This window comes from Aulostomus chinensis, chromosome 3 (genome assembly GCF_037954235.1).
Source record: "Aulostomus chinensis isolate RoL2024-O1b breed Wild chromosome 3, RoL_Achi_v1.0, whole genome shotgun sequence".
Lineage (NCBI taxonomy): Eukaryota > Metazoa > Chordata > Actinopteri > Syngnathiformes > Aulostomidae > Aulostomus > Aulostomus chinensis.
Window position 1 is genome coordinate 14950784 of NC_141322.1, and position 23259 is coordinate 14974042.

The 23259-nt window shown below is 42.8% G+C and overlaps 2 protein-coding genes across 3 annotated transcripts; one reads left to right on the forward strand and one right to left on the reverse strand.

Moving 5' to 3' along the window:
* Positions 1-277: 277 nt before the first annotated feature.
* Positions 278-15161, forward strand: pusl1 (pseudouridine synthase like 1). Its single transcript, XM_086198886.1, has 8 exons — positions 278-592; positions 677-737; positions 2238-2425; positions 6935-7084; positions 8603-8767; positions 12933-12987; positions 13199-13361; positions 13913-15161. Exons 1-8 carry the CDS (start codon positions 537-539, stop codon positions 13966-13968), a joined length of 894 nt encoding a protein of 297 aa, XP_086055012.1. The 5' UTR covers positions 278-536; the 3' UTR covers positions 13969-15161.
* On the reverse strand, positions 13794-21167 carry ddx19b (DEAD-box helicase 19b). 2 transcript variants are annotated; one of them, XM_086198885.1, is made up of 12 exons: positions 20964-21167; positions 20412-20451; positions 20245-20313; positions 20001-20136; positions 19607-19699; positions 18628-18730; positions 18302-18416; positions 18000-18177; positions 17523-17760; positions 17068-17230; positions 16494-16685; positions 13794-16196 (listed from the first exon to the last, which is right to left on the reverse strand). In XM_086198885.1, exons 1-12 carry the CDS (start codon positions 21018-21020, stop codon positions 16135-16137), a joined length of 1446 nt encoding a protein of 481 aa, XP_086055011.1. In that variant the 5' UTR covers positions 21021-21167; the 3' UTR covers positions 13794-16134. The 2 variants fall into 2 exon arrangements, with proteins under 2 accessions (XP_086055011.1, XP_086055010.1); XM_086198884.1 differs by having other exon boundaries at positions 13797-16196; positions 20245-20334; positions 20964-21166.
* Between the last annotated feature and the right edge of the window lie 2092 nt (positions 21168-23259).

Consider the following 23259-nt stretch of genomic DNA (forward strand, 5'->3'; position numbering starts at 1 on the left):
CTAAATAGGTGTTTTACTGGCCGTCACAAAAAACAGAATGGGAATCGCTGCATCTGTAAACGCAGACATCTTGGGATTCTAAATCATAGTTTTCCAGAATACTGGATACGGTCTCATCTGTTGGTTTTTATATTGGACTCCCCTCAGCTTGATCGCTGCTCCCGTCGACTGGGTTCACGCCTCTCACCACACTGATCCATCTCTCGACTGGTCCCTGGCGTCACTGGTTTTCAGGGCAGTTTGACAGAAATCGCCAACGTCATCAAAAAGCGACGGGCGAGAAAAAATGACATGGAAGATAGAACGACTGAAATGTCATTGTCGCTCGTCCGTGTCAAGTCTTTTATTTGAACCGAGAAGCGTTCGCATGTTAAAAAGCAGCAGCACCGACAAGACCTAACCGTGACCTGTTCAGCCACTATTTCTTTAACCGGATGTGCGTGTTTTTAGTCGCGCCATTAGCGGCAGCAGCGTGTTGTCCCGTCTCCTGGTTCAACCTCTACCTTCTCCTCATCCCTCGCTGATCGAATGCAAACATGCACAGCTGTGCTCGCTACCTCATCTTCTTTCAGTACATCGGAACTAAGTACAGGTAGATCACCCTGCAGGATCTGTGGCTACATATCAACCGTGGTTAACTCTTTGTCACTGACTGTTGTGCTGTCGGTTGGTGCAGTGGGGCGGCGAAAGTATCTCGTAACCAGGTGCATCCGAAGGGCGTCCAGGACCACATAGAGGTAACTTTCATTCAGGTGTTCCCAGGGTCCTTCCTCCAACAGCATTTGTTGCTCTGTTAACCATTCAGTGTCTTACTCGTTCATTAAAACGACACCGCTCAAAAAGAAAAATTGAAGGAGCACTTTTCAATCAGAGTATGGCATCAAGTCAGTTCATGAGGGTGGCCTGAGGGCCCGACGTCCTCTAATGGGCCCGACGTCCTCTAATGGGCCCTGAGCTCAATGCCCGGTACCGTGGAACTCTATTGGTGTTTGCCATAGAACACCAGAAAAGGCAGATCTGCCACTGGCGCTGTGCTTTTCACAGATGAGAGCAGGTTCACCCTGAGCACACGTGACGGATGTGAAAGGGTCTTGAGAAGCCGTGGAGAACGTTATGCTGCCTGTAACGTCGTTCAGCAAGAGCAGTTTGGAGTTGGGTCAGTCATGGTCGGGGAGGCACATCCATGGAGGGACACACGGACCTGTACAGGCTACACAACGGCACTGTGACTGCCATTAGGTATTGGGATGAAAACCATTGTCAGACCCTGCGCTGGTGCAACGGTTCCTGGGTTCTTCCTGGTGCATGACAATGCTGGGCCTCATGAGGCGAGAGTGTGCAGGCAGTCCCTCGAGGATGAAGGGACTGATATCAGATTGAAACATGAACTCCATTTTGAGTTGCTGCAGTTTCAAAATGGACCAGCCTGCCGCATCATTTCTTCACTTAGATTTTTTGGGGGATTTTTCTTTCATTTTCGTTTCCATCAAATGATGTGGCATCCTTTCATTCCCAACACATCACCCAGTCCATACTAGTAAAGATATCCAGCATGGTTTTTTTTTCCCCATTGAGATCTAATGTGTTTTCAAAGTGTTCCTTTCATTTATCGAGCAGTGTCGCTTATAAGTCAGCTTTATTGTCAGATGTACTAAAAATGCACGACATAGAGCACAGATGAAATGTCAGTGCTCTCGGACCCTCGGTGCAAACAGACAATAAACAAAGTATTCTAAATAGTTTGCGATTAAAAAATAAACAGTCAAGGGCACGAGGGGTATTTGCATATATAAGTAGACAAGTAGTAAACAATAAACAGGCAAGGTCCTTTTTTTTTCTTCTAGTTATTCTCCTGAATGGAGAGACGATCAGACTGGCATCAGCGTCACTGACAGCTGCAGGGATACAAACAACTCATGGACGTGTTCGTGGAAACTTCTGTCTGTTGTATCAGACGTCCTCAAGACATCTGTGACTGTAGAAATCACTAAAAAAATAAATGCGTTTGAGGCAGTTGGCCACTCCTCTTGGGTGCTATTGATGCTTAATGACCTTTGACCTCTGGCCTTATACTCTCAGTGCACCCCACATACACACACTGACATGATTAGAGCACTGACAACCCAACAAAGACGATCACAGCTGATCTAATCACGCCAAAGAATTAACGTGTTTTAAAAGCTCCCACTTGACTTGATCCTTATCGCTCCTCTGATTCTCGCCCCGATTGTGTGCAGGAAGCGATAACGAAGCTGAGGCCGGTCAATCCAGTATCCCTGACGATCTCCAGCAGGACCGATGCAGGTGTCCATGCCCTCTCTAACTCCGCCCACTTTGACCTCCAGCGCAAAGGCGACAAGCCACCGTTTACTGTGGACTGTCTTGTTTCTTCCCTCAACTACCATCTGAACACAGAACAAATCAGGTGAGTTAGCCTGAAACCAAAAGTACTGCAACAGTTCTTCAGTGGTTGTACCCCAATATCGAGTCTCTGTTTTCAAACTGTTCTGATTTTCTAGAACCAGGTCAAATATGTTCTTATGGCACGATGCTGCCTTGCTTAACATCCCTGAATGCTGATCTGAATCACATGAGCTGCAATGAACAGAACATTCAGCATCATCAAATCTCAGACAGAAGATGTGCGACGCTTGTCTCCCGTGTCTGCATTGTAGTTAATTCCAAGCATAAAGTTAGCTTTGTAGTTCTGTTAGCATTTTATGCCTCATCAATCCATCCATCCATTTTCTACTTCTTATCCTGTTAAGTGTCGGGGGGGGGGGGGGGGCTGGAGCCTATCCTAGTAGCCTTTGGGTGAGAGGCAGGGTTCACCCTGGACAGGTCACCAGTCCATCACAGGACCAACACATAGAGACAGACAACCATTCACACTCACAGTCACACCTACAGTCAATTTAGAGTATCAATCAGCCTCGTCCTCTCTGGATGTCTTTGGACTGTGGGAGGAAGCTGGAGTACCAGAGAGAACCCACACAGGAACAGGGAGAACATGGAGACTCACACAGAAAGATCCTGTGATGGAGACGGGACTCAAACCTGGAACCTTCTTGCTGTGGGGTGACAGTGCTGACCACTGCACCACCGTGCTGCCCACCTCCATGAATCATAAAGTTGAAAACATGCAAGACTCGTGAACTTTCTTTGCTGCAGAGATTTCCATAACCATTAAAAAAACCAACAACTATCCAGTGGAAAAACCCTTTGGCTTTTAGTTAAGGGAACTCACTGTGATGCTAACTGCTGGGTTGCCCTACTAAAATAGGACACTCCTGCAGAACTCTCGAGGGTTTTGGACCAAATTAAAAATTCTGACAGTCTGGACCAAACAAGGTAGCTGTGAGAAATCGCCCTTAAACATGTGACCTGAAATAGACTTTCCTCACACACTCGGTTCGTTCTTATCCCTGGGATTTACCCTTAAGTAGGATAAATGGCAACATCATGTGTATAATTTAATGCATGCTGTTGCATATACCGAGTCATTTATTCACATTTAAATCACAAGAGAATTGTACTAAAGAGAACCCGGGGCCATCGTGTTCAAGATGTTACAGCAGACAAACTCTAACACATCCATACATGCATGCGTATGACTTCGCCTCAGGACATGCCACACATCATAAACAGCAGCAGATCCCTGCAGATGTGACTGTGTTATCATATCCAACAGTTAGCATGTAGCTTTGTGGATTGTAGCACTTCACCTGTTGACTATTTTGACGGAAATATTTCCACATTCAATTTTTTTTTTTTTTTTTTAAGCATCCTGGCTGTTTTTTGCGGTGCATTTGCATACGTAAGATCAGGCGGGGGGAGGGGGGTGATGTCATTAGGTAGATGAACAGATTGTGAGGGTTTGATGCTTCGTATTTATGACTAGCAAAAAGTGGCAAACGTGTTGTTGGTGAGCTGAGAGTGAAGCGGGGCAAGCCGTTTGGGAAGCAGACGAGAAGAGAGGAGGAAGGAAGCTCCCAGCATCCCGCTAATCCCCAAACCTGCAGAGAGAAGGTTAGAAAGGATTATCCCTGTGTTGCTTTTTGCTCTGGTATCCATTAACACACACACACACACACACACACACAGACACACATGTAGCTGAATGGAAAGAATCGTTCAGATTAATATATGGAAGGTGTTTTGAAGCCACATTAGTGGCCTATAAACTGTTCTACTTATTTATTTGATTATTTTGCTCTCATAGATTCATATAATGCTAATGTTATATAAACATGTTGCAATTTTGACCTTAACTTCATTTTGATTTTCTCTACTCCCATCTTTTGGTGCATCCGCTGTTGCTTTATCTGCCAAGAAACTTTTGTAAATTCAGTTTTTAAAAGTACTGCATTAATATGAGGCTATTATTTAAAAAAAAAAATACACAACAACAGTTCATACACAAACGTAATCCCAGCACTCAGATTGAAATGTTTTATTTCTTTTCCAGTTTTCTACAAATTGGTGACACCACAAACATTTCAGGTATAGATGAAGAAACCAAAGACAGGTTTTAACCACATCGTTCAGAAGTTGACTTCTGGTTGAGCTTGAGGGCAGAAAACACGTTCAGTCTGTAAAAACTCCTCTTGTCCACTGCGGTGCCTTGAAAAATGGTTTCAATTATCCAAAAATGTTCAACGATGTTCCTGTAAGGGGAAACTGCTGAGTAGTAAAAATGGTACCACAACAAACAGTGCCCCAGTTCCCAAATGTGTGAGGCTGGGCTTTGTACACTGCTTATGAAACTTTAATGTGTGTGTGTGTGTGTGTGTGTGTGTGTGTGTTCTTGTACTTGCTACATAGTGAGGATGAGAATATGTATTTTTGGAAAGTGAGGACATTTTAGCCAACGTTACAGTCAGGAAGCCAGTTGAGATGGTTAGGTGTAGGGTCATGGGCTAGAGAGTGCATTACAGCAGTGAAAGTCCTCACAAAGATATAAGTGTGTGTGTGTGTGTGTGCTGTTTTGGGGGCCAGGCAAATGCTGTCACTTCACATTGGAGCAGGTGCCGAATGCGGAGGCAAGGGTTTCCTCTGCTACGTGTCACACCCAGTCTCCTCCCCTGGAAATGTAACCTAGTTTCTCTGTGCATTGGGCACACACACACACACACACATATACATGCTTATTGTTATAGATTAAATGGGTGTGTACAGAAAACATGCTGCATGTGCACATACGCGACGTGTGGAGTAGAACAGCATTGTTCCTCTTGCGCGCTAGCGCGTCTCAATCATCTCCTGCTGTCTCTTGGACAAGTGGGTGTGGAGGAACATTACACAGAGCTGAGTTTGCAGTGTCCCTCCACAATCACACCGCTGATCTGATTTGTTCACAACTAGAGTGAAAACCTTGTGATCTATTATGACTGAGATGATCATTACACGTGTTCCTGACTGCGCTGGAACACCCAGAGTGATTCACACTTCCTGATTTCATATGAAAAGGAAATATCATCTGAATGCCTCAGTCACTCCGCAACCCACCCAGCTGCTCGTGTGAGCGCACATGCAGGAAGTGGTCAGCGTTAGCCAACCGTTCCCCCGCTGGATTCACATCAAAGAGCCTCGGCCTCTGATTCTGTTGTGATGCTAAATATTTGAGCATAAGCGCTCAGCTCCTCGGGGCTCTTGGCAGGCCACTCTACACTCTGAAAATGATTGTGCTTTTGTGTAAAAAGCTGCAACGTTGGCATTTTAAACAAAGACTCATGCTTAGCTTTAATTGCTGGCAGTAGTAAATGAGAGCATTGACCCCATATGTGGCTGGGGCTGCTCCAGACTGGGCAAGAATATGAGAACTTTTTTTTGACAAGGACGTGTCGTTTGGTTCGTCTCTCAACATCCACCGGAGTTCAGTTCCAGCCATGCTAGGCGCAGGGTTAGGCAGGTCGGTCTGACGGACACTCAGCCCACCACTAAAGCACCCTTACACATTCATTGTCCTCAGCGGATGAATCCTAATGACTTCGGTGGTGATCTGACTCTCCCTTTCACGTTCGCCCGTTCTGTCACGGATCTCGATTACAACATTAAAGTGAAACCGCCGCCCACTCTTCCGCCGAATTTAAAAAAATAAAAAAAAATTCACTATCCACTGATATTCTAATGTTTTTCATGTCACACTCGATAACTGTTGCACACGTTTGGGACCCGGAGGATTCAAAGTTCTATGTTATATTTTTGTCGGCTGAATTCGAAACCACAATCAGCTTCCAAAATATTTGTGATGTCACAAATCCCGCTTGTAGGATCACCGGGAGGGGCGGAAAGATTTGGCTGTTTGGTGATGGGTTGTTAAATTTAGAGAGGTGACTGCTGGCAAATCGTCTTATACGTGTTTGTTTGTTTGTAAGCGGTGTATTTGTAGCTTTTTGTACTCATATTTTGTTATCTGTATTGTGTAAATTTATTTTCTCCTTGTTGGTGGCTTTTCATGCAGGTCGGATGCTCTCAGGTGCCTGTGTATAACCCTCTCCGTCTTTCTCACTGATTTTATCATGTCATAATAGATTTCTGGTCACTACAGAACTCTTTGCCTCACTTGTTTTTTAGTGGACCTCAGAAAGTCTTTAGCATTTGGGGACGAACTTTGAAGTATTTCAATTTTTCTGGAAACAGGAGTTAAGCTGGGTGGCACGAGAGAGAGAGAGACACTTTTTTTTTTCTTTTTTCTTTTTTTTTTTTACAGTTTTCCACATTAGTTTTCTGAAAATGTCACTGGGGTCCCTTAATCAGAGCCTGCACCATTTAAAAAAACAAACAAAAAAAACTACAAATAAAGCAATTATTGTAGGGTTGATTTGGTTTTGGACCCAGCAGCCTGATATTGACCCCTGTTCTCCTAAGTTCCACAGCTCAAGTTCTCAGACCAACGGTAATAAAGGTAACTGCCCTGTGCTTCCTCTGCCAGGATCACCCATGCCTATCGTGTGCCTCCTGATTTCCACGCCCGTCACCATGCCCAGTCTCGGACCTACGTGTACCGCATTGGCCTGGGAGAAAGGAGTTACTCCAATTTTCCCCTCCCGGAGCAAGGTCTCTGCTGGAGCCTCTCCTACACGTGAGCCTCCGCCGCTCTGCCCCTCCCTCTTATCATTCATTCTTTTGTCTTTTTGTGCTTCAACTCTGTGTGAGCATGTTGCTTTCCTATTCAAGAACACACACAGACACACACAAATAGGCGCCTGCCAAGCCTGGCAGAAACAATGGCACGTTAAACACATGAATAATCCACACGTGCCTTGCCGGAACTGCAAATTAGGGCCACTCAGATAAATTGTTTTATCTGAGTCGACGTCCCCTAAACAAACAAAGGACAAGAGGAGGGAGGGGAAGGAGACGGGGCAAGGATGGATAGAGTATAGATGGAGCGAGAGAGAGAGAGAGAGATGAAATGCGAAGAGCTTTTAGATGCTGCTCTTTTAGGTGCGCTGGGATGCAGGGAGTGTGATTGCGCACATACTGTGTAAGCGTTTGTCTACTCTCCTCAATTTTAGGGGAAAAGTAGGGCAAGATAAGCTGCAGGCTCATACACATGCAGAACAACACCCACGCACATTACCATGACTCTGTGAGTCTGCCTTTTTTCCCCCCTCTCCACTCTCGTTCTCTCCGCTCCTTCTCTCCCTCATCTTTCCCTCCCTCCTTATCCCTTCTTGCATTTTTAGCATCCCTCTCGTCCGTCCTCCCCCGAGTGTCTCTGCCTTCATTCCTCTCTTTGATCTGCCTCTGTCTGGTCACCAAAGCCCCTCCACGTCTCCCACTGCAAGAAATATCCCACACTCTTGATTTTAACATTGAATCGAGTCCGCGTTTCTCTGAACTGGAGGAATATTCCCTCTTTTCTCTCTGAGACAAGAAAAATCCCTCTTGTGGGATGCGGTCATTGTTACGTCCGCTGACGTTTATTGACATTTTCACAGCATATTGCTAATCAGCTGTTAACCAGCCACCGCGACACTTGCCAAACACAGGTGGAGTCACAGGTGGAGTCAGTGAACCTGGTTATGGCCCTGTTCCGTTCAGCTGTTCCAGGGTGCTTTTCCTGGAAACACTGATAGCTGTGACTCTAGCTGGAAAGGAACCATCATCAGTTACATCGGTAACACCTGTGTCTACCCTGCTATGTTCACAGCGATTTTTTTACCAACTACTACTATTAAATATCACATTATCTTTTTACGCTGCTCCGACCACTGAATAGTTTATTTTACATAACGTGTGTGCTCCCCAAAAATTAAATCTATATTTCACCCAAAAGGAGTAAATTGCCTTTCAGTTAATCATGTCACGATCCCACAAGAGCACATTTTTAATCAGATGTTGACAGTAAAATCTCAGTCTAAGAACTCTCAAACACGCGGTCCAACTCAATCCCCGTCTTCTTCACCCAGCCACGCGCTCAGTAATCCACAAACACTTTGATTCGAGCGAAATAAACAAGTGTGGAACTCTTCCAGTTTTGGTGAACAGTGAGTGCGACCAGCACCCACATTCAGTTCAACTTGTCCACACTTGCGCCTGGCAGGCTTCACTGTGTATTTAACACCTGTGTTTGATTTATTGTGTGTGACATCAGGCACCTCGATATGGAAGCCATGCGCGAGGCAGCTTCCATGCTGGTTGGGATTCACGACTTCAGCAGCTTCATGGCAAAAGGTTCCGACCCGGTCAGTCCTGTGAAGGAGATGGAGGTGGCCAGAATACAGCCAGGGCTCTCCTTCGTAAACACACACTTTCACAGGTAGAGTGTATCCAGGTGGGCGCACTGTCCATGATGAGTAACCAGTGGACCGTCTCCTCTCATTCTACTCCCCCTCTACCTGTTTGCTCTGCTGCCGTTGTCTTTGGCCCTGTTGGGGCCATGCAACAGGCTGTAGAACATCATTAAGATGGTCTTTTTTTTTTTTTACACACTAATCACTTTAGCTCATCCAACTGTTATGGAGCAGCATTGACGACAGAGTGCTGCAGCTATGATGCTTTTGTTTCAGGCCAACCTGGGATGTCGAATCATCAGAAATTCACCCCACAGAGAGCCAGCAGGATTTGTACATCAGACTTTTGGATTATTACCAAAAATAATGAATATGTTCATGTGAAATACACAACGTTTTCATGATGATAATCTGGTTTAAATGACCAAGTCAGGATTTTTAAAGGTGAATGCCATTACTAGAAGTACAAATCCAATGTGCGATTGCTGAACTCCCTGATGGACAAGTTTGCGCTTCATCAGTGTTCGGCGTGATGACATTTCTTGTCCTCCACAGTCTCTGTAGTCCCGTTTAGCCATTGGAAGCATTTTTTAAGACACATAAAACGCTTTGAACGTCACAAGTGCACTGTTCACTGGCGTATTTTATAACTTAGAAATAAACATTAAAATAAGCTCATTTGAACCACAGATGTTATCTGAGGCTTTTCACCAAAAACCCACCGAGTTTGGACCAGGAACCTGGACGTTGCTGCGGCTCTATTCTGAGTACAGAAGCAGATACTAATACAAATAGAGGACTGGCATTTATGACATTTTGAATTTTTTGACGATTTGGTTTAGAAGAAAAAAAAACTGCAGTTGCATGAAACTCAGAAAGACACCGGGGAACATTTGCTGCCCAGTGACTGGTGGAAGTCGCTCTGTCTGTGGGGGATGAAATCCAGGGGGTCAGTTGGAGCCCTTTGTGGCGTGCAGGTGATGCTTATTGCCGGAAAGCAGCAGACGGCCTGAGATAGTTCTACAGTTCCCAGCAGCACTGAGCCGAGACACCAAAGAAAAGAAAGTCATTATGGATGTGTTCTTGCACTTGCGGAAAGATCTTTCGTTTCTCAATCTTGCATCAACTTAAGCTGAAGGTAGCCGAGGTATTGAATCATTTACAGTCACCCCACTCAGCCACCTTTTCTTGTGGAGCTTCGAAAGTCTTAGAAGACTTCAGTCAGACTCGGTCGTGTGTTTGATGCGAGATTGAGGAAAATGGCAGGTCAGACTTGCACTCACAACAAGGCTTGTCACGATACCAGAAATTTAGTAGTCGATACCAGTACCACTTAAATTCCACAATACTCAATACCACTCCATACCAAAAATCCAAAAAATAAACAATAAATCCCCTGTAGTTTAACCTATTACAACCGCGCGCACACACACACACACACACAATCCTAATCTAAAAAAAGTTACAACTCCTTCAAAGCCCTCTCAAACAAAGACTACCGTTTGATAACATGCATTATTGCGGGGTGGTTTAATGGTACGTCACGTAACTATAATGCGGGACAGTCGAGGCTGGACATCACGTTCATGTTACTTTGCCAGGCAGCTCATTTACGATGGGCTCATCTCATCATTGTAACCTCATTAGATGTGAGCAACAACGATAACACGCGAATTCAAATGCACTCACCTTGAATTCTTTGTACAAATCTGCATGTTTGTCTTTTAAATGCTTTGCCAAGTTTGATGTGTTGCTCCCCCTCGCCGTGGTACGGTGACGGCATTTTTTGCGTATCGGTTTTTGCGGATCAATAAGTAATCCCTCCTCATCAGCCTCGAATCTAAAGTATTTCCATTTCGCGACTTTTGGCGTTTTTCTTCTCTATTAATTGAGGGGCAGCTGTCGTTGAAGTTGACGACCCAGATGCACCGTGGGAGGGTTGCCAGATAATCGCTCATTTACAGCCAAAAAACAACGCTAAAGAAGCGGCCAGATCTGGCTCCTCGGTACCACCGGTACTTCGGGTATTCTAGAAAAGTCAGTACTGTCACATCTTAGTACCGACTTGGTACCGAAGTATCGGTTCTCGTGACAAGCCTACTCACAACTACCTCTTGTAAATACTAGTAAGCAAACATTTCTACAAGAACTCAAGTCATTTCAATTTTAGACTGGTGTGTACTTTATTTACTCGAGTTTATATTTAAATACTGCAAAATGTGTTCTTCTTACCACAGCAAGTAAACATGGAGAGTCGAGGAAATACTGAAGGACGCCAGTACGTCGTACTGTGACGCATTAGATTATGCAGGTGGAAGCGCTTTTGTTTGTGTTAATTACTGTGCTGTTGTGTGATTGCATGTCAGGCAGGTTAATACTTTAGGTCATGAGGATTCAGTGTAATCCACCATAGCAGAGATGGAGAGGGAGGGGCTCAGGAGAGAGAGTGGACCATGTGGCCTTTGAGAGATTACAGGTCCACGGGGGTCGCTCTGCGGGCCACATACCACTTTCATAGGCATTAATTATTTGCCCTGTAAATACAGCGTGCAATATGGAGACGGGTAGATTAAATGTCAGATTGACCCTTTACCCCCCCAAGTGGTGCATTGAACTTGTGGGTCAGCAGTAACACTCTTCACCACGTATTCTTAAGTAAACTAAAACCTTCCCTCTCTTTTATTCTCTGCAGCATTTCCATGAATGGTCGGCCGTGAGCTAACTTTAGTGTCAGTCAGGTTTTGGTCCTATTGAAAGTGTGCAGTTGAGCTGCTCCTTTACTTTTTCATGAGGCTCACTATTCTAAGTAACAGTGCTAAAAGGAGAAGAAACTGAGTGGTGAATTATTGAAAAGCCAAAGGTTTAACTAAAGGAGCTGAGGTACTTGAAGCCCAACCTTCAAGTCTCGGTTCGACAGGGGAACGGGTTCAAATATGGAAGATCTGATTGTCATAAATGGTCTGTTTGATTGTAATTAGCCTCCCAGTGACAGAATTCATATTCAAATATTGTATATAAGTATAAATATGTGTTCAGGTGCGATTCACATGTTTGCCATAATCGGTGAAACTGAAATCATAATTTTCTTCATCTCGGTCTTTGTTAATTGATTGTATAGGATGTGATGTTTCCACCTAACCAGATTGGTTGGTATATCTGAATATACTCATAGTTCTTTTTGTTCCATGTCACCCAGCCCTACTATGTCACAGTATTCAGGATGCAGGCAGATGACACACTCACACACACACACACACACACACACACACGCATAGATGCTGTCCCTGCGTCCATGAGCTACCAGCCACGTTGTCTAAATCTGCCTCTGCACTCCTTGCATGTCGGAGGCAATCAGAGAGCAAGCGCTGAGTCAAATTTGCATTTGACCCAATTCTTTGCACAGTTTTCCCCCTCAAAATATAAAGTCTGTCAGTTTCGGGACAAAGGCTGTTGTGACGTAAATGTCGAAACAAGATTCAAAAACAGGAATTGAATGTAACATTTCAAAAGAAACAGATTTCTATTTTCTATGGCATTTTAGATAATCCAGTTGGGCCTAAGCTGCGGCGGCGCATTCAGCGGCAGCGCATTCAGCGTGTGACATTTAAACAAATCTGTGCAGTGTGACGGGCACTATCTGATTTTTGGCAGGAACGTCACATCAGCCTCTAACCCTGTCCACACAGCGGAGGAAGGCACTGAAAAGATCTAACTTTGGAGATATGCGTGTCTTAACATGTCAAAAGACATGAGGCGGCAGCCTTTCTCGTTTCGAAGATATTAGATGTTTAAGTCCAATGAAACATTTTACTGTTTTTTTCCTGCCGCACGTGTGACACAGCTGAGTCAACTGGTGTCGTTTTGATCCACAGTCCTCCCATGAAGGTTTCCTTATGCGATCGAGGATTCTCCCTTATATCCAACAGCCTTTTAATGTATCGTTTTGCTTCTGAAATGACACTTCAACCCCCCAGCAGCAATACTTAACCTTTCTTTAGTATGTCACATTCACTTGATACCAAATTAGACGGTCATGCCTGAAGGGCTTGACAGTAATCATGGAATGTTCTGAATATGTTTCACCACACACACACACACACATTTGATTAACAACTGCATATTGTCGTAGTGGCTACGTATCGTAGATATAAATTGTGCAAAAGACACATCGGGTGTTTGTCTGTGTTTCAGGGAGCACCCGTTCTTGGAGTTGGTTTTCAAGAGCAAATCTTTCCTCTACAGGCAGGTACGCCCCTCCTCTCGTTGAACTGTCCCGGCCGTGTGCACATGCAGTGAGTTTGATCGATTCAGTTTATTACATCTGGAAATGACACCGTTCTGCTGGTGGCGACGGAAAATTGTGGATCACAAATGAGAACCCGAGGGAGAGAAGATCGCCTTAAAAGTCCTGTGGGTTTAAAAAAAAATATATATATATATAAAAATGGTTGTTTCAGGTGCGAAGGATGACGGGAGCCCTGGTGGCTGTGGGCAAGGGAAAACTCTCACTTCCCGAGATGAAGGAAATTTTAGATGCCAGGGACTCACTGGCCTTTCCTCAAAGCACAACTGCTCCGGCCAAAGGACTCTTCCTCACTCGAGTGGAGTACAAAGAGTCAGGTGAGTGACAACTGGAGGAACATACCGTAGGAATGCGTCGTACCACAAATAAACGATTAAATACTGTATTCCTCTAAATCAGTTGTTTCAATACAAATCACGATACAGCAGACTTGAACAGGGACGACAAATTTTCTCAGGCGATCTCTCAAATTAGCAATGCCACGTGTTCACTCCTTGTGAGAAACTGCCATCATCAAGACACAAACACTTCATAATTCAAGAGTCTGGTATTTAGAGACATTTTATTCCGCGGAACGAGGTGAAAATATGAGCTTGTGTGAACCGCAGGCGTTATTTCAGGCATTTAACTAAATACCCATTCAGCGACCTCTTTGCTACGAGGGAACCTGCTGTTCAATGCCTACTTCCAGGTTTCAGGGCTCAGTCCTGCACCACTCCACGTGCAGGTCAACAGATTTGAATGCACCAGGTTCTTGTATTTGACCAGTTGTACCAGCAGAGGGTGCTGCTGCTTCATTACTGTCACCTTTTAACTGCTGAGTTAATCAGGACACGTTTAAGTAACCCTTTCTTTTCTGTCTCCTCAGACCTGTGTTTTCCAGAGCAAACGCCACATCTTCCATCCAGTGGAGATTCAGACTAGCTAATTCATGTTGTGATTTCATATCGGTGGAATAAATTTTTTTTTTTTATGTACATGGAATCCCTTTGCTTCTATCTACAAAAAAATGTATCTTTGTTGGAATCAATCAAACACAAAAAAACATTTAGACAGCATACTGATGAACATCTACATGTTCTTTTAATTCATTACTGTGTCCATGAACGCAGCTCAGCTACAAAATACCACACACACCTGGAGCCTCTCATGGTCTACATGTGACCATCATGTTACAACAGGCAACTGGTATAACTCCTATGTGTACATGAACAAACTGGGATCTTGTAGATTCTGTCAGATATCAAATAAGGTATACAACAAGTAGAGAAGAGTGTTAAGTTCTACAGCCAAACTGCATTGTGTGTCCATGGCTCTCTTACAGTGGTATTAACAATATGATTCAACAAAGTGCGCGCGCACACACACACACACACACTCACTGATAATGTTTACATCCAACTGTCCAAATGAAACTGCATACACTGCTTCTTTATTTGTCTTCAGGCCATTCTAGTGGATTTTCAGCACACTCGCTTTCAATTTGGCTGCATTTGCTCACTGAGTGATTTTCTGCATTGTCCATAAACAGTCCATTAAAACCGGCCCACCGCCGGCAGCCTCCTCAGTGCCGGTGGGAGCCAGATGAGGTTTGTTGAAGGTCCAGACGAACCAATCGATGCCCTTTTATGTTCCAGCGCACTTATCAGGCGTAAGATCATTTCCTTAATTTTGTAGTCACCCTCTGACGACAGGTGGACTGAATTCAAAGGGCTGCATCTGTCGAAGCTGAACCTCACCAGGAATGGTTTTTGTTTTTTTTTTTTGCACTTCTCAGAAGTGACACACTGTCAATAATTCAGTCACACTATTTATTTTGACTCTAAAAATTTTAAATATGTACACAAGTACATGCCCTCTATCCATGCAACCATGTTGTATTAACACAGTGAATCTGATTAGCATAGGTCCTCTGATCCTCAAGTCAATTCAGCATTTGGTTTCAAGAAGATAATTCACACATCTTTAAAGATGCCCCATAATTCAATATATCATCAAAATTTCAAGTGTTAGTCAGAATATTAAGCCCGATGTCTTATAATATTAAAAACAAAATATATAATGCACTTGAGGAAGGCATTGTGTTGTTTTTTTTTTTGTTGTTTTTTGTTTTTAAACTCACAATCCTTTAACAGCTCAGTCTGGGTGAAGAATGTAGCTGAGCTCAAGTCAAACTGATAAGAGACCCTGATAGAAAAGATTGTGTGCGACAGTGAAACATAAAGAGACACATCAGACCCTAACAGTCAAATTTGGAGATGGGAAAAAAAAAAAAAAAAATTGGCTTCACGAGACAAATGAAAACAACACAACACGCTCAGTAGTGGTGCCGAGCTGTCCAGATATAGTTTAGAAGCATATAAATGACGTGTGTGTTTGAGTTGGCTGATGATCCATTTCTGGCTAAACACAAATGGCTAAATGTTCATCACGACTAGGAGTTAGTTGTGTATCACTCGAGGCAGCCTTTTTTTTGGCATTTGACTACACACCCTGATGCTAAAGCTGAGGTTAAAGTCAGGATTAATTTCTGTCGTGAATTCAGGTTGATAAGTTTGCATAGACCCTTGAAACCCAACCATCACCATTTCAGAAACGTCCTCCAAATGGTTGAAGTACCACTCGGAGAAGCATACCCAACTTCACCCTTTGTACTGACTTTTGGTAGCATAATAAATGCTGTGATAGATACAACAGACAGTTACATTCAGTTACAAGTTTGTTCTTAAAAAATAAAAACTTAGTGGCTAAAAATTGGTTCTCTCATTAAATTTGTCTTGACAGAAGAGCTTATTGTCAAGTTTTTGTCTTAAATCTACACGTGCTTTCTTCCAGCATCACAGTATACAGCAATAAACTCCGACTTTATTTAAAGAGGTACAAAGAGTGAGATGGGGTATGTTCCAGAGACATGGTTACAAAACACTTATTTCAGAGAAGACAAATCTTTATGTAAACATATGGTGTGTTTGTGGTCTTGCTCTTTCTCCGACGGCTAAAAAGAAAATAAAAGCATAAAACATTGTAGGAGCATACAGTCCTTTTGAGAGCGTAGAGGGGAAGGGGAGTCCAGCCTCTCTTTTCTTCTCCTTAGCTTGCGATTTTCTCGATTTCATCCAGGTCGTCTGTGTCTAATTTCTCTATTTTTTTGTCTGTAGGGGGGAGAAACCATGGTGGGATTTCTTTAGACAGGTGACATGTAAGGAGCTGCCGAAGAGGCACAAAGCTTCCAAAGAGGACAACTGAGGTTCAATACTACAAACTCTTAGAACACATCGTTTTAATTTCATTTGGACTCACACTAGCGGAAGAAGCCGTGACAACTGATAGGGCAATTACAAAACTTTTACGACTGCTGTACTACTGAACAATCTATAGGAGAGTGTGTGTGTGTGTGCGTCTGTATCCTCCATATGTAGAGGTGTGTGTGACGCCGTTTTCTGACTTACTGAAATGTTCCTGGATCCTGTTAAGGATGTCCATGCTCATCCTGCTGTCCACCATGTTGATGGCCAGGCCCCTCTTGCCAAATCGCCCGGTGCGGCCGATCCTGTGCAGGTATGTCTCGTTGTCTGGGTTACCATCCTTGTCTACTGGTAAGTCAAAGTTGATCACCACGGAAACCTGCTCAACATCAATACCTGAGAGTAGGACAGGCAGGGAAAGAGGCATCGGTCGAAATGTGGTTCCACTGTTAACAATTCTACAAGGAGTGTACAGAGCTTACAACTACTACAGTTCCAGTAGTGACTTAAACCCTTGAAGGACAAACGAGTCGTAAATGTGACATTTATCCTGAAATCACAATGTAAATGGTCAAAGTCAAGATTTTTGCAAGCTTTGGAAAAATGCAAAAATTTCATCTCTTTTACATGGAATATTTTTTTGCAGTGAACATCTAAACATTCACATTGAGTAAACAATATATCTTCATAAAAATATTCTTGAAGATGCTGCAATCCTAAGTATCAGGCAAAGATGACGACCTCAGTTCTTCCTCGCATCCTTGCACCTGGTTCTTACCTCGTGCACAAACGTTTGTGGTGACGAGGACTTTCTCCTTTCCATCTCTGAAACGCTCGATGACTGCAGCCCTCTGCTCCACCTGCATCTCCCCACTGAGCAGCGCCACCTGGTGGTTCTCCCTGGAAAGCTCCCCTGCCAGCCAGCCTGCAGTCTTCCTTGTCTGAGTGATCAGAGGAGAGAGCTCAGTAATGACAGTGGCCTGGACGCGTGAGGTCAGAAAAACACACTTGGTGAGAGAAGTTAAACAATTCTTGTCTTGTAATTGGACCACGATGCCAGCTTGTTACAAGTAGCATATTTTCCAACACTGATCTGTCCCTTTTTGTTGCGACCCAATCCAAACCAGTATTTGCTGTTGATCAGTACACAGGAATATGAATTCTTTCTTTAAAAACTAAACCTGGAGGAATCTCAAAATTCTCTCAGCTGCTGGGAAAAACAGGAGAGCTCACATGGCAGAAGATCATAGCCTGGGCGATGGTGATGGCTCCGTAGATGTTACACAGAGCTTGGAACTTCTCCTCCTTGCTGTTACACAACACATAGTACTGTTTAATGGTATCCAGGGTCTCCTCCTCTCGTTTCAACTTGATGATGTTGGGGTCTGGCACCATGCGCTTGGCAAAGTTCCACACCGTCTCTTCAAATGTGGCTGAGAACAGCAACATCTGGCAGTTTTTAGGGAGCATCCTGTGTAGCAGTGACGAGAGCAGCGGGAGGATACTTGTTAGTTTTAAGACGCTGCAGATACTCAGCTTGAGACAGACCACATTTGAAATGACAGGTAAACCTGATTACATAAACACACTTCTCCTTTTCAGGAAAACTAATCCCCCTAAAAAAAAAAAAAAAAGCTCAGTAGTTCAACTGAACCCAGTTCTGATCCCCAGTGTGACAACGTACGGCTCTTAAAAGACATTTATTCTGACCTCTGGATGCGGAGACTCTGGTCTTGGTGGCCCTGTGTGGCGATCATGACATCAGCCTCATCCAGCACAAACACCTTAATCTTGTTGGGGTCAATGAACTTGAATTTCTTGCACCAGTCCAGCATGGTACCTGGTGTACCAATAACTATCTGTTCTTGCAGCTTCATGCCACGCTGCACTGGAAAATTAACAAAACAAAACCAAAACATGAGCTCATCAACACACACACAGTACATTAACATACCAGATGAAGAATGTTTCTTGGTTTTCATTTTGGCAGTGCAAATGCAACATAGACTTACACTTGTTTCCTCTGATGGCGTAGACTAATTTGACCTCTGGGTAGTGTTTGCCCATCTGCTCAATTACTTTGCCGGTCTGAAGTGCCAGTTCATAGGTGGGTGACACACACAGGCACTGGTGGGAAAGGAACCAGTGTAAAGACAGGATTTCGAGTGATGTAAAGGCTCCAGTTGATTATTTGAAGTCATTGCCATTATTTAGCAGACACTCGTGAAACACGTAGTAGGTATCACTCATATATATATGTGTGTGTGTGTGTATGTGTGTGTGTGTGTGTACACAAACTACTACAATTCCAGTCGTGACATATATATAAAACACCAACCTGGGGATATGCGTAGTTGGGGTCTACATGGCTGAGCATGGCCAAGACAAAGGCAGCCGTTTTCCCTGTTCCAGACTGTGACTGGGCAATCAGATTCTGTGGACTAGAGAAAACATGGACAATAGCTCTAATTTATATTAGAGAGCAAACGGCTTAAATGGGGTGGAATTTCTTGGCACATCTCAACAGACATTCTAAATTTTTAAAAACAGACAGATGCAGTAAAATAACATTTTACATCTTCAAAATTAACACTGAGTCAATATACTGAACAAGATTTCGTTTATGTCACTGACTAAATCTAAGTGGGATTATTTAATTAAGCCATCGTGCAGTCCACAACTTGTTTTTCCCCGTTCAACAGTTGCATGTCGAAGCTTGATTGTGTAGAACGATAAATGTGCTGTTTGACATGAGAAGGTTGGTTTCAACTTTCATAAAACATTTTATCATGACAGATTTTTCAGTTGTGTCCCCCTGGCCTCGGTAAGACTTAAGGCACAGGTTCAAAATGCTTGTCATAAATTTAAGAGAAGAAACTTGACGAAAGTTAACAACAGGTGGAACATATGACCGCTAAACTCAGCGACTCTGAAGGATATATACACATACAATTACTGTGGGGTTCCACAGGGAAACTGGTTGAGCCCATTACATTTTCCAATCTATGTATAGTTTTCTGTGCATAATTTTCAATGTTCTCTATGGACCCCAGGAAGATGAGAAGGCAAAAAAACAGCAGCTAATGGAGATCCATTTAATTAACAATACACAAGCATTTATGCTTTAGCTTGCATTCTAAACCAACTGCTAGATTTTGCTGTTTAAAAAAAAATAAAAAAAAAATCTTGAAACTCAATTTAAAGTGATTCATCAATGGCAGAGTGCAACAAATCTATATTTTACAGACTGAGACCAGATCCAAAATGGAACCAGTAATGTAAAGCCACTCTCTACACATGGTGTACAGCATACTCACGGTTCAGCGAGCATCATTGGTAAGGCAGTCTCCTGGATTTTCGATGGGCGGTTGAAACCCATGCCATACACTCCCTGAAGCAATTGTGGTTTACTGCACAGAGGAAAACAGAAACCATCACTTGAATGAACACACTCTGGTGTGGGTGCACACCTTAAGATTTCTCATAAGAGGACACAAGGATGAAGACATTCCAGCGGCAATAGTGTCTCAGTAGTCAGCAGGATTATTAGGCTTTTGGCTGAAAAGTATGAAGTTCCAAAACACTTATAACTCCAGTCTTTTCTGATTAATATTCAACACTAGTACTTAATGACTTGTAATCAGTGACTAATACAGTACAAATCAATGTAGGAAACATGGAGATGAATGAATGAATTGAAAGTACACTTACAGTCGCAACTCCTCAAAGGATTTAACCGAGTAGAGGGGAGAGTTGGGATCTTTCTGAAGAACTTCCACTTGATTCGTGGTGTTAACAAGATTATTCCGAATCAGCTTGTTTAATAATGACTGTGCTGCCTTGTCCTCTGGAAAAAAATAATGGATTCAAATCAGGAGAAAACTAAGCATTGAGGTTGAATATTGGGACAAAATTTGAACGCCATATTAACTGTCTAAAAGCCAACTTTGCTCACCATTGTCATCATCTTCTGTAGTCTTGTTCTCTCCATCAACTTCCGACTTTGCAGCTGCAGTGCTGAGGCCTGTTGCGTTTACAGGAGTGCCTGCAATATTTAAATTGCTCTTGATTTCATTTTATTAATTTTATTTTACAAACATTTTAAACATATTGTACGCTTACCGTTTTCCTCTCGTTTCTCCTTTATCTGAAGGCCACCCAACTGCAAAAGAACATACAGCTTATCAAGACTAACAAAATAATGCTTGCTATTACGATTTATTTAAGCCAGGACTAGCCCACATTGAGTTCGCATCTTTATAAAACACGAGGCGCATCGAGACTCTATAAGTCGGTGCCACTGCCTCTGCGGCAGAGCTTTGTTTGAGGCGCTTGCATCATTTACTTGCCATCCAGCTAAAGATGGCCCAATGAGTGGCGGCTACAGCTAGCACTAGCTAAAGCTAGCAACATGCCGAGCAAGCACGCAGCATCTCGTCTGAAGCTAACCTGACTCATGTTAGCTGCGATGCTCAACCCAGGTGTGGTTTGATAACATCCTTACAGTTAACGTCACTACAACAAACTATTTGCCCTTGCTGTTACACAATTCACAACATAAACAACTACGGGCAGCTAATTGTAGCCAACACTGTAGCAGCGCAGGCCAACGCACCTTCTCACCAGGCTAGCAATTCCTTCGCTAATGTTGCGTAAATTGAGCTTCAACCTTACCGATTCCGCCGCAGCTTCTTGCTCGTCCACAGCTTGGGCCCACGAGTCTGTTGCCATTGTTTCTGTTGACTAGTTCTTGTCCTCGGAATAAAACAACACGGAGAGTAAGCTCGGAGTGAGAAGTCAGTGCTGAGTGCAAACTACTTTCTACAATGGCCAGGCCGAAACGATCGAAGCTGTGCAACTACTAACAAGTCCGAGTAGATTAACAATGCAGGCGACAGTAGTTCCTCTCTTATCAACGGTTCACGGTATTCACAGTTCAAACATGCTGAAACAAGTAATGTTGCAAGTCCTAATATTGTTACAGATTTATTTGAAGTAGAATTTAGATTATATCCATTATAACCCGTCCTTGTATTCTCATTTTTTTACGTTTAAGGCAGAATGATGACAGTCAAACTGTTCCCTGGACTGGTCAAACTGACAGGTGATTTTTTTTTTTTTTTTGTAATTTCTATTCTGGATTGTCAAACTAATTTATAAATGTTATAAGGACCAAAAATTGATTAAAAAACTGTGACTTTAAAATCGATTCAAATAATTTAAACTACTTACAATCCCAATTAAGATATCTACAATGTCAGTCTGACCAGTTACAACTTGATGCCAGACAACCAAGAAGAAACTGGGAAATCACTGAAATTACAGGTAATTATCACCAAGGCATCAACATCTGTAACTCATATTCTTATATTGCTGATTAACAGTATCTGGCTGGTGGGTAAAATTAAAAAAAAAAATACAAAATGGTCCGAAGATCCCAGGTTCACTGAATGTTTGGTGCTTCTTCAAAGATTATACAAAAAAATTACACAAATAAATTTTTTGTAATCTACTTTCATTACATTGCCGGTCAGATATTTAAATGAGGATAAGTCTCTTTGAAACAATTCGAAAGGGAGGAAAACAAATATGTTGTAACATAAGAAATTTGTTCCCAACGATGGTCATCCAGGGCATCATCAAGCGCAGTGACTCCTCCACCTGATCAAATATCAAATGATGAAAAGATTTGAAGTTATTAGGATCCTACATATTTAAAGAGCGTAGGAGATGGGCCCTCACAGCCCCTCAGGTTCTAGTGATTCTGTACTGATCAAAGATTGTCAACATCAGCAATATCAAGAAGTGCTACTCTGGTGGACCTGTAGGTGGCGCCAAAATGTTCTGCTTAAGGATATAGTACACACGCACACGCGCACATACACACGCGCGCACGCACACATACACGCTTTTTTTTTAAGTTGGACTTTAATTAAAATAACAGGCAATTTGAAATATCTGCTGCTGTAAAAAAGAAAGGGGGGTAAACAAGGCAACATGGGCCCCTGTCTCCCAGGCCCAGAGGACCACAGAACAATAACTTTCCTATTTTGAAAAGCTTGTACAGATTTAAATTAACCCACTGCACATTTATACGGTAATAGACCTGTGTACTAGTTACAGAGCACCCCGTAAAAACAAATTAAATTAAATTAAACATAAACAATCAAGCTAAACCACCGAGTATTCAGACACTGAAAACATACAATTTTATACTTTTAGGCAAATTCAAAACGACAACAATGCAATCACCCTTTAAATAATGAGGGTAAAGTGCCAACCACCTAGACACCCAAATTAAGAAACTTAAGAAACATCAGTGAGTTTCTATGATGTAACCAGAGCATCATCATCATTATGAAGACACAACCGGTACTGACTGAGAGAAGCACACTCCCTTTGCAACCATGACACTGAAACTATTTGACTGCATGTGTATTTTCAATCTTTGGGGTAAGACAAGATACAGCCACGTCATCATGAAATCACACGTCTATGTTCCAAAGATCATAAATTACAATAAATAAACTACATATAGACTGTCTAAAATAAGTCCAGTTTATTTTAGTAAAACCCTAAAGTAACCCTAATCAAAAGAAAAAGGGTTACAAGTACAGTGCTTGTTAAAAATGCAGTATGGGAAGACTGTTGGAAACCCCTTTGCAAACACCCATGTTTGTTTAAATTACCTACATACAGGGTTATATTTGACATCTTATACATGTCTTATATTTGATTTACTACAATGTGTTTGTTTGTGATAAAGCCTCGCAGTGCCGTGGTATTTCCCACAACTGTACTTGTACGATTGGTGTAAAATATCTTGAATCTGATTGTTTTGAGCAAATTTATGTCACTTTTGTAACCCTGTTACAGTCGAGGACACTTTAACAGAGATTAGCACTCAGTCAGAGGCATTCTGAAGTTTGTCCTTCCCATTCTCATGAACATGATATCTAAGGAACGTCAG